The sequence below is a fragment of the Perna viridis genome, chromosome 3 (assembly GCF_037379345.1).
Source record: "Perna viridis isolate PV_CMFRI_1.1 ecotype Kerala chromosome 3, ASM3737934v1, whole genome shotgun sequence".
Classification (NCBI taxonomy): Eukaryota; Metazoa; Mollusca; class Bivalvia; order Mytilida; family Mytilidae; genus Perna; species Perna viridis.
The window spans coordinates 17,140,578-17,152,185 of NC_142447.1; the positions used below are offsets into that span (position 1 = coordinate 17,140,578).

Here is an 11,608-nt window from a genome sequence, read left to right on the forward strand (position 1 = left end):
AATGGGGTTAATTCTGTTGATCTGGAAGGGTGAGCAGTTTCTTACATTTAAAGAAATATCAAAATGCTGTTAGCCTGTATATTGAAGGTCAAGTCTAGATATTTATAACTGCCACAATTTTAAGTATAGCTCCATCTAAGAATCATGCAAACAAGTCCAAATGAGATGTATGGGTATGCCTTTTATACAAGAAAATGTACAACAGAAAAGTTAAATAATCTTAACACATAATATCTACAACAATGATAATGTTGGTGGATCAGATATGGGTAAAGTTGATAGTTGCCATTAAAATTAAGATTTATATATGATGTAAAAATGAAGATATTAATCTTCAAAAACTTAATACCAAAATCGATTATAATAGTTCATGGTTTTGGAGGGTCCATCGTGCATTACTCCCACTTCATGATGATTTTCAAATACCTTTATACATCCGTTTTATGGTTCACTTTGTCACCAACAAATTCGCCTGTTCTTTCCAGTATAAGCCTGACGTTTTACCCACTGTGACAAAAAGTTACAGATTTTTCTGACTCTATTTTCCTAGTGTCTAAGTCATCTCTAATATCAAATATGAAAAAAAAATACTAAATATATATAAAGGTAATATACATGTATATATATCATGTAGCATGTCTTTAATGGTACATGTATCAAAAAAAGTTACGGTTACGGAAATTTAGTTATATGTAAAACATATATCCATACCAGCTCAGTGAAATTCACATTTTAGGCATTTTTGTTTAAAATAACAATATATCCAACAAATTTACCCAGTTAAAGGCGCTTTTTTTGTTTTGGGGTTACAGTTATTACATAATGGCAAAAGGGTAAATTTCATACTAGCAATGCAAGTTTTACAGTGTTGGTATGTTGTAAATGATAATTTTATGAGCAACTCGGTGGGTATTTCTAGAAAAGCAGAGAACGCTTCCCCCACCAGTGCACCTGGTCCATGATCCCAGTTTTTAGTCGAGTCTGAGTTGCTCATTCTCGTTTGTTTCTTTGTATGTATGATTTTAATTACTTTATGTTCTTTGTTGTGTATGTCTGTTTTCCATGTCTGGTCTTTGTCCCTGGATTACATTCTTTTGGTTACCGCTATAACCTTGGTTCCCTTGATTACTCTTTCGTATCGTTACATTAACAACATGTCTTACGTTAACTTAATTTGTTGAAACATGAACTTAAGAAAGATTCCTACACTTGCCATAGTACAATAATATAGTATGATGTCGATAAACTACAAAAGTTATTAATACTTACTGATGATATATCTATGCGTTATTAAATCACAATAGTCTTCTATCAATTTATTACAAGCATTACAGCGTCTTTGATAAATTAGGAGAACAACAAAATAGCTGTTTCTTTTTAAGATTTAAGTTTTAAGGAACAAATCAAAGAAACTCCTTCTGTCATTGTTTACCACGGGCTGGCCATTTATGCACCATTGTTGTATTTATTGTTTTATTATATAACGACATAAATGGCAACCCCGTGGTAAAACAATGGTAAAAAAGAGTTTCTATGATTAATTTTAATTCTCACAGGACTAGTTTCTTCTTATTTTTGAACAGACGCAGCCTATGTTTTGTATGTAATGTTGGTTTTGTGTTTATTCTTTTTTTAATCATGGCTAGCAAGTACGTCGTACTAGAATGTTAAGAAGGTAGACCTAAGGTTAGGGACATAACTCCTGAAGTCAATAATATGTTTGGTTTTTTTTTCGATTTTATCAAAGCCTATCAAACTTTGATGATTGATGTAAAATTGTAAAATGTAAATTTGTATTGTGAATACAAACGCTTCAATGATTTGTAAGAATTGTATCCCTTACCTTAGGTCTGTCTTTAAATGACTTCATTTTCCAATTCAAAATGAACACATACAATATAAAGGATTCTTTTTGGAAGACTAAAGAAAGGATGAAAAATAACGCAAAATGCTTTAGTATAAAAATGCTTTATTGATCAATATAACGCTAAATTATAAAAAGTACTTGTTGATATAACAACTGACAATGTTCTGTTTCAAAACGTAGTGAAAGATTATTTCTGCTCCAGTTTATTTATCTGTTATTTGATTAATCAAACGAACTTATTGCAGCAATTATGAAATGATCATTCTCCAAAGCTAATGGTTTACAAATATGGAAATATTCGAGCAATCGTTTGTGTGTCTATTATAAAATTTGATAAGCTACGTGTTTTAAGCACATTACTTTTGTTTTATGTGTTTCCAAACAAATGCATTTTATCAATAAAAGACTGAACAGGGAAGAAAGCATGCACAACACCAGTTTTGTGTTACTTCTTAATTTTGCTTTTTTGTATTTCCTTTTGTCTGACTTGACCTTCATTGCATTCAGTCAAATCCAAATTTGTCTATCAATATACTTTAAGAACAAAGAAGATGATTTAACCACCTTCATACACACATTTAGCCAAAAAAAAAAATAAAAATAAAAATAAAAAAAAATAAAATAAAATAAACACAAAAATAACAAAACAACAAAACACAACAAAAAAAAACAAAACAAAAAAAAATAATAATAAAAAATGATAATAAAAAAAGGAATAGAATAAAAGTAAAACATCATTTTAAAAAATAATTAGTTGTATTGTTAACAATAACTGCCACACATTATACTAAATCATTACATTGTTACAATAACCAATATAAACATCTATATTGACTATTATCCAATCATACTGTTGAGATTTAATTTATAACCAAAATTATCTTCATAAATAGATTTGACATTTACATGTACTTATCTTTAAGGATGTAACATATTTAACGCTGCCTCGTTTCGAAAGAAAGACTTCTATAGAATACGTACCAAATTTTAGATTTACTGTAAACGAAAAAAAAAAAACAAAACAAAACAAGAGCAATGAATATAGATAGGCAGACAGTCGATCATTTCCAAAAGGAATATCAGGAATCTAAAATTGAAACATTGAAAAAACTTGGTAGTATACAGATTGTGCTCGGTTTTCTTTGTGCTGTTTCAAATTTAATTGGAATTATACTATATGAAAGAAACCCGTACGGATTTTTTAGTGCTTTATTTGTCTTCGAGATAGTATGTCTGATTCTGTCTGGATTGGTAAATATTCATTTTTTTCATTTTTTTTTATCACACATAGAAACATTTCTTATGGATTCTGATTTTTATATTTGTTCAATCCTAATCAAGAAACATAAATGCATATATACTAATTACGAAGCTCTTCCATAGGGCGGTCTTAAACAACAAGAAAAAAAAAAATATCCAGTTGCAACATCAAACAAGAACACAGCGTCACCGCATACAAACATTGAGTTTTTGCATCTTTTGTGATCTTTAATATCAAAACAAAAGGTTCTGTTTTTGTAAATGGTATAACTTATTACATATAAATATTTGATAGAAAATGTTAACACGATAGAATTCGTGATTGGCAAGTATAGTTTTTATATAAAATCTGATAAATATATAATTTAACAATTTTATTAATTTATTAATTAGTTTATAGTAACTGGAAGTTTACCTTTATGTATGAACAAGCAGAGGCAAAGGAGTTGGAGAAGCTTAGTACGCAACCGTGATTATACTTATAATTTTAATTCTGATTTATCACAATTTAATAAGAGTAGCGGAGATCGATCAAAGGAACCAAGGTTATAGCGGTAATTAAAAGAATGTAATCAAGGGACAAAGACCAGACATGGAAAACAGACATACACAACAACGATAAATACGAAAAAAACAAACAAGAACACTTGTAATGGGAAAGAAGAATAATAAGAAACAGAGTAAACACAATATGTTATTAATCTCGTTTGCAGACACAATAGATGGGAATTTAGTTAAGAAATGCCTAACTAATTATAAAACACATTTTTAGTATTCTAATTAACGACCAAATGTACAATTTTGTTTGCGATTGTCCCAAAAACATTTTAACATATGCATATTTTATTTGATATTCCAATACCAGTAAAATGATTAGACATAAGTTATACTTTTATGTCTTCTGGAATTACAAAATGATACACAAAAATCGAGAAAGAAGCGAGATTGTTATAGTAAGACATAATCATTGTTGACAAGAGTGTGGCACGGGATTTAAAAAGAACCTTTCTAAATCATGTAAGACAAACCTTAACTACTGTTACGCACAGAGTTGCAGAGTGCCACCCTCCCCATTGTCTCAGGAGCATTCAAAATCACTTTTTACGACTCCAGGGAAATTGGTTTTTTTTTCAGATTGTTATTATAAACTTCTTGATCGGTGGTAATTTTGAAATTATTGCAATTTTTTTTAACATTTTCAATATCGCCGATCAAAATTCCTTGTAGTGGCATATTCCAAAGCAAGTTTGCACAACTTTTTAAAGTTTGAAATAGCGACCATTTTGGATTTCTACATATGACGTTGCACAATTATAAATGGTTTCGGGTAACAAGAAACAGTAAAAACAATATGTTATCAATCTCGTTTGGAGACAAAAAGATACTTAAATAGATTGAAATTTAGTTCAGAATGTTTGTAATAACATCTAACAGACATACAGTGTGCAACTAAAATTATGATTGGTTATCGATCACCTATCCGATCCGGTCAGTCATCACGGGACCACAAGGCGGTCAATATAATTTACGGTTTCCGTTGTTTTTTTTTTTTTTTTTGGTCAATTGTTACACATATTAACAAAATGCAATAGATTTTAATATCAAATAATTATTTTTATTTATCATTAGTTTTACTTTTTACAAAATAAAATGTGGATTACCGCTATAACCTTGGTTCCCTTGATTACTCTTTAATATATATTAAATTTAAAGTTACATTAATATGGTAGTATATTGGATTCTAAATTTCCATGAGATGATCCGTCATTTTACATAACTAAACCGCAATCGGTCACAGGTCATCGACCCGTCAGCGATCAATCAATCAGGGGTGATCGACCCGTCAAATAGTCACACGGATCAATTCAGGGACAGTTAACATGCATCTTTAACATCAAGCTTTTTTTTTTAAATGATCAAATGTGTTTGTTTGAGAAGAAAACAGTTGAATTGCACTCTTAGATAAACATCCAGACAATTATCACGGCACCTAACCATATATTATGATACATCTACTAGCTAGGCTAAAAACACAGACTTATAGGATAAAATATAGATATATTCCTTTTGTCGTAGCGATAAATGTTGAAAACTTTGTTCTTAATAGATACATTAAATTACATTTGAATATAGTTTATGAGAAAATTACTTTAGTGTAGTATATAAAGTTAACCAGGTTTTTTAGTTCTCTGGACATGCTGAACTTTATCTTAAATCATTGGCTAATGTAACACTCTTTTCCAAGAAAAAAGAGGAACAGATTTGTTTTATGATCTATGAATTTTGAGGTATTTGTATCATGCCAAAAGAAATCTGAAATCAGAGATGTATTTCTTCTTGAGAGAAAACAAAGCCTTTTCTCGGAATGTTAATGTATTAGTACACCATGACATCGATTTGTTTTATACAATCCTTTTTTATGTGATACCGGGCAATTGTAAAAAAAAAGAATGGTGGTGGTTAAGCCAGAACTGGAAAAAAGGTGAATAAGGAACATATGTGATCAATAATTTAAAGGTTAGAATAATGGGGAAATTTTGGACGAAGAGGAAGTGCAAACCGCATGTGAAGGTTAATATTCCGAAACGAGGTTTTGGACACGAAATGTCATTTAAACAAATTTATAGTACTTCTAAAAATGTTTTAAAGAACCTTGAACGAACTGCAGGCCAAAAAATCTGTATTTTTCAGAAAACGGCTTTTATGTGCATGTGTATCTTCGGTGCCCTGATAATTGGACCAGCTGTGTTTGGCATGAGTGTTGTTGGAATCATGATAGTATGTACATTAGAGTACATTAGAGTAGTGTAAATGTATGATTGTTTGTGGATTCTATCGATTGAACATATTCGCGGGTTTAATTTTCGCGCTTAAAAAAATTAGTACGCCCAGAAGATCACTACTTTACAGTATTAAGTTTTTTTTTATATCAGGCTGGACCAATACATATTTGAGGTCAGCAAAGCATGCATACTTGCTTTTTCACGTATGTCTTAACGACCTTCACAACGTAAATTTGTATTATTATTATTTATCGTACAATCGATGTATTAACTTTTCCCATCTTCATTTCAACATAATAATCCATTGATAATTGTAATATTGCGTACATTAATGATTACAATTTTCAAATATTTTTTGTTTCAGAACTATTTTTTTTTAGGTAGACTTGCAATAAAAATGTAAAAAAAGAAACCACTTAAATTGAGTAAAAACAGCAAAGCATTAATTATTTAATTGGTAATTTTACATACATTAGAATATTTAAACTAGTACAATTTCTTCAATATTTAATGTCTATAAATGGAAACTTACATCATACACAATTTGCTATCGTTAAACCTAACAGAATAGATTTAAAAAAGTCGTATCACTCAAAGAGTAATCAAGAGAACCAAGGTTATAGCGGTAATCAAAAGAATGTTTTCTAGGGACAAAGACCAGACATGAAAAACAGACACACACAAGAAAGAACATAAAGTAACTAAAATCATACATACAAAGTAACAAAAGTAAATGAGCAAATCGGACTCCACTAAAAACTGGAAGCATGGACCAGGTGTACCGGTAGGGTAAGCATCCTCTGCTTTTTTAGAAACACCCGCCGAGTTGCTCATAAAAAGTCAAGTCCGGGGTAAACAAAAGAGGAAAGGAAAACTATGACTCGTTGAATAAATCAGTTTTCATGGTGCTGATGGACACACCATAACGATCCACGAGTTCATGATGACGACCATAAAACTTGTGTAGTGATGACTTCAATCTTGTAGCAACATAACCCTGTTCAAAGGTTGCAGACCAAATTTTTTAATATTATTGTTTCTAATTAACAACAACTCAAGAAAACATGCATCTTAAACCAAACTGCGATTTATAACTTTCTGGAACACACTCAACTAGCTGTATGAATGGAAACAAAATCAATAATTAATACTTGCGGGTATTTCTCACCTTTTGTATTCTACACAAGGCAAGGAAAGCTCGACATTCACCAAATAAGTGAACTAAATTGTTGAAAAGGCCCATTCGTAAGGAATATAGTTATGGCATTGTTGTCAATTCGTTAAGTATAACATTGCTTTGTATTAAAATTGATTTGCTCATGGGGTCTTTACCTAAAAATTATACACTATATTTAAAATATTTTTTGACGTTACATGGGTTGTGTCGTTATTATGTGACTTATGATGTACCGTGATTTTCAACCCCACATAAGAAGAATTAGGATTGATTTTACATACGATGGGGACATAATTTTTAAAATATTTTATTGGTGTTGAGCTGGCATGTCAGTACACTACTGATAGTCCCTAGTGTGTAAATTTGTATAATTCATATTCAATTTCTGTATTTCCTTTGTAACAAAGGATTAAGACCTTTTTGAACTGATTTTTAGGTGCGTTGATTTATGTAATATATTTCACGACTTCATATTACACTAAATAAAATGGAATGGCAATAATGGTTCAGTAACCTTTTTTATGTTTTCTGGTTTTTTTATGTGTTTACTTTATTTCGTTCCATAGCGTATTGGAAGTGGCGGAAAAACAATATATATTATTATTGCCATCACTAGCTTCGTAGAGATTATTGTTTCAATAATTGCTGCATCGGTATGCTGTTGTTGTTCTTCGTTGGATGAAACAAAGGTAGTCCATATATATAATTTTCCTTTTCTCTTTCGTCTACCCTGGACTTAACCTTTTATGAGCACCTCGGCGAGTGTTTCTAGAAAAGCGGAGAACGCTTACCCTACCGGTGCACCTGTTCCATGCTCCCAGTTTTTAGTGGAGTCCGAGTTGCTCATTTTCTTTGGTTACTTTGTATGTATGATTTTAGTTATTCTATGTTCTTTGTTATGTATGTCCGTTTTCCATGTCTGGTCTTTGTCCCTGGATTACATTCTTTTGATTACAGCTATAACCTTGGTTCCCTTGATTACTCTTGCGATTAAAATTATTTGAAAGAAGTAAATAAATAGTGTCCAACGTGGGATTTTACTATATTTGCTATTGCTCATAGTGCACGCATTGTATTTGTCAATCAACAAAAAAAACTTCCTTGAATGTCATTAGGTGATTGTGCTATCTTCAATGCGGATTTTTATAAAAGAAATAATAATCTAGTTTAATTAAAACTAGAATCCTGGTTCCCTTGGTTGCTCCTAGACATATAATGTGTTACGAGACAACGATGTAAACGAAAAAAAAAAAAAAAAAGAATGTTTCTAAACATTAACGTGAACCATACCGACAAATTCAAATTTATGTGTATGACTAATTATAGAGACACTATTAACACATAACTAAATTTTTGTCAACTATGTAGTTCAATCGATATTCGGTCTTTTATGTTGTAACTACCAATGCTGAAATAATATATTATAATATCTGTTTTTGATTACTTTATAGAGTACAAATTGTGTATATGTCGGTAATCTGCAATCAATGGATGGGGCCGTTTTGAACATACCAGGCATTCACTTTCAAAGGCCTTACATTCATAATATACCTATTGTCCAGGCGCAACAAGAACAGGTTTGTCAAAGTGTAATGACACCACAATATCCAGTAATGACACAACATAACGGATTCGAAATGACGATAGTAAGCAGTGAACAGCCCCCTCCTTATAAATCATAGATAAGTCGAATCGAGAAAAAAAGTTCAGATATATCTATCTTTGAAAGATAACATTGTTTTGTGCATTACATATAACACTTATAACACTTTAGCCACGATTTTCTATTGATATTGTATTAATTTGATGTATTATACGGGTTTAATTCCGTTTTCATTTTGGCTTTAGTTAAAAATTCTAGGGGTTATTTATGATAATGTTTATTGATTTCGTATATATATAAGTGTATTAACATTTTATGACATCTTAACTGTCGTTTTAGAAGTAAATAACAAAAATGTAAATGTGAAATATGTAAATTATATTTCCGCTGGTTACTTATCTCTATGTGCACACAAACAACAATCCTTCTCTTAAAAATATAAATTTTGGAGATTGTTTTATGTTTACATTGTAAATGTAAATTGTTTACCAATTTTATTTGTATAAAAGGGATGTTCAAGACTGTAGCATGCTTTGACACAATATTTAATGCGACAAGCATTACGTTCTGTTGTCATGGCAATTTTGAAATGTATTTGTGTTAAAATTGTATGCCGATAATAAGTCATATTCAATTCCATTTCATCAAAATGTGTATCATGATTAAACACACAAAAACATGTTTTGAATTTAGGATCTGAAGTATGTATCCATTTTTAAAAACAGGTACATATTTATGTAATAATTATTTATTTTGATTATTGGGAAATTATTGATTATAGAGCTTTTTGTAATCTTTATAACTTTTTGTATCTAAACAGTATCTTTCAAATAAAAAAATGACACATTTGATTATCAAGACCATATGTATTTATAATGCAACGTATATGAAACTGTCAAAAACTGGTCTTAGGTTATGACTGAAATGACAAAGGCTATCGGTGAATAATTGGAACTAGAAGATTTATGCGGAGATATGGGACTCTAAAACAAGCACAAGTCATTCATAAATGCAGGCAACATAAACAATATCAATGCAAACAACATTACATTTTCAAATACATACCCTTCCCCCCAAAAATCAATAAATAATTACAAAATAAATAAATAAAGCACTTTCAAAATAAAATAACATACGATAACGGAAACAAAATACAATAAAGAAAGAGTGGCAGTATGTGCTCATCAAAGTAAAGCATGTCCTGATCTGCCAGTAGCATCAGTGTCATTGCAAGATAGTGATAACTTGGGTAAGTCGTCAATCAGTCATATTGTAAGACTTTTAATTTGACTGAATATATTTGTTTATTCATCTCATTTTAAAACAAAAGTATATTGCCTAATTACAATCTATCAATTGTGACGATAACGACAGTACAACCGATGCAGTTTTGACTGTAACAAAAGCTGAACATTATCCTGTTTTAGAAGATAACTTGGCAGTAACCTTCAGTAAGAAAGTTTATCATACAGATCATTGGTCAGAGGTAAAAACATCATAAATGAAGTATGGTAAAGTACATACCGTATGTAGTAGAACATTTTTTCTTCAATAAGAACAAACAAGGAGATATTACTATGTTTTGCTAAGACTAAAGTCAGACAAACAATGAATTACAAGTATCTATAATTGAACACATGCCGTATACTTCAGAACAATAAAGTTACGTTTGGTTTATCAAGAAAAGAATAAGACCGACGGATAGAAGAGGCACCAATTTGTGGTCGTATGTGATAAAAAATCAATCACTTCAATTTCAGTTTTAAAGCAGTAAATTTCGATGATCCTTACACCCAAAGTTTTATGTTCGTTATGTTTTTTATCTGGGATGGAAAATTGAGCTGTCAAATTATATAATAACATGAAACGACAAGGAAGCAAAAAACATGTGCCATTTTACGTTAAGAAATTTGTCAATATAGTTGGAAAACAAATAAGAAGGGTCTTTCAGTCATTATATTGACCGGCAGTAAAATTTTAAAAAAATATGAAGTATACTGTTATAAAATCTACTTCTAGATTTAACAACCAATAAAACTTGTTTGAGTAGTAAACGTATTTGAAAAGGGTCTTCTTTAAATAGTTGTTAGTTTTAAATTACTTCCTTGAGACATTAAGTTTGAATGCATAGTGAAAAAGTGTGATTTATTATATTTTACCCTTAAGAGCCTTTAGTTTATATATAACCTGTTTGAACCATATTTTAAGATGCGTTATTCAGTTATCTTCAGAGAAGCATTTAGAATATGAACAATAGTTACGAAATAAAAACTGTTTCAAAGAGATTCTTTGTATGAAAAACTCACTAAAATTTAAGTAAAGCCCGGAGTTCATTCGATATATCAGATAATTTTCGACTTCATATACCAAGCACCTCCTCCAAAACAGCTTTAATATGTTACAAGTGTATCACGTCATCAAAAATAAAAGAAAAATTGTACTATATAAAGGGTTTCACCGATTTTGAAACATAAGATTTTGTGCCTTTTTCTGAAGTAAAAATCAGCATTTTAATTTCTTTTGTTTTTTGAATGGCAACAAACATGCGCGATTTGACAGTCGAAACTAAATGCTCCAACGCTATCCTTTAATGCCACACACAGAACATGCATTTTATTTTTAAAACTCTTTTCTATGAGGAGAATTGGTTGTCCATATCCGACGTAACAAATAAATGTTTTAGACAGATATCTTTACAATATTTATCAGACAATAACTGTCTTGGTAGTATCAAATATAATCATTATAAGACTGAGTGTCATTAAACACATGGTTTCATGGCACTGATCAACTTTAAAATCAAACGAAAGGATTATCAGAACGAAAAGAACAATCAATTGTTAGTTGGGTAGTTGACAGTTGAAAAGGTTTCTTGTTTGCGAATTTAAATTTATAGTTTGACACAAGATTAGTTTAGT

General features: G+C 30.4%; 1 protein-coding gene across 3 annotated transcripts; it reads left to right on the forward strand.

The window, feature by feature from the left end:
• The first annotated feature begins 2,705 nt into the window (after nucleotides 1-2,705).
• Nucleotides 2,706-9,529, forward strand: LOC148621234 (uncharacterized). 3 transcript variants are annotated; one of them, XM_088575370.1, is made up of 5 exons: nucleotides 2,723-3,118; nucleotides 3,521-3,586; nucleotides 5,819-5,905; nucleotides 7,654-7,776; nucleotides 8,539-9,529. In XM_088575370.1, exons 1-5 carry the CDS (start codon nucleotides 2,903-2,905, stop codon nucleotides 8,767-8,769), a joined length of 723 nt encoding a protein of 240 aa, XP_088431496.1. In that variant the 5' UTR covers nucleotides 2,723-2,902; the 3' UTR covers nucleotides 8,770-9,529. The 3 variants fall into 3 exon arrangements, with proteins under 3 accessions (XP_088431498.1, XP_088431497.1, XP_088431496.1); XM_088575372.1 differs by lacking the exon at nucleotides 7,654-7,776 and having other exon boundaries at nucleotides 2,706-3,118; XM_088575371.1 differs by lacking the exon at nucleotides 3,521-3,586 and having other exon boundaries at nucleotides 2,714-3,118.
• Nucleotides 9,530-11,608: the final 2,079 nt, after the last annotated feature.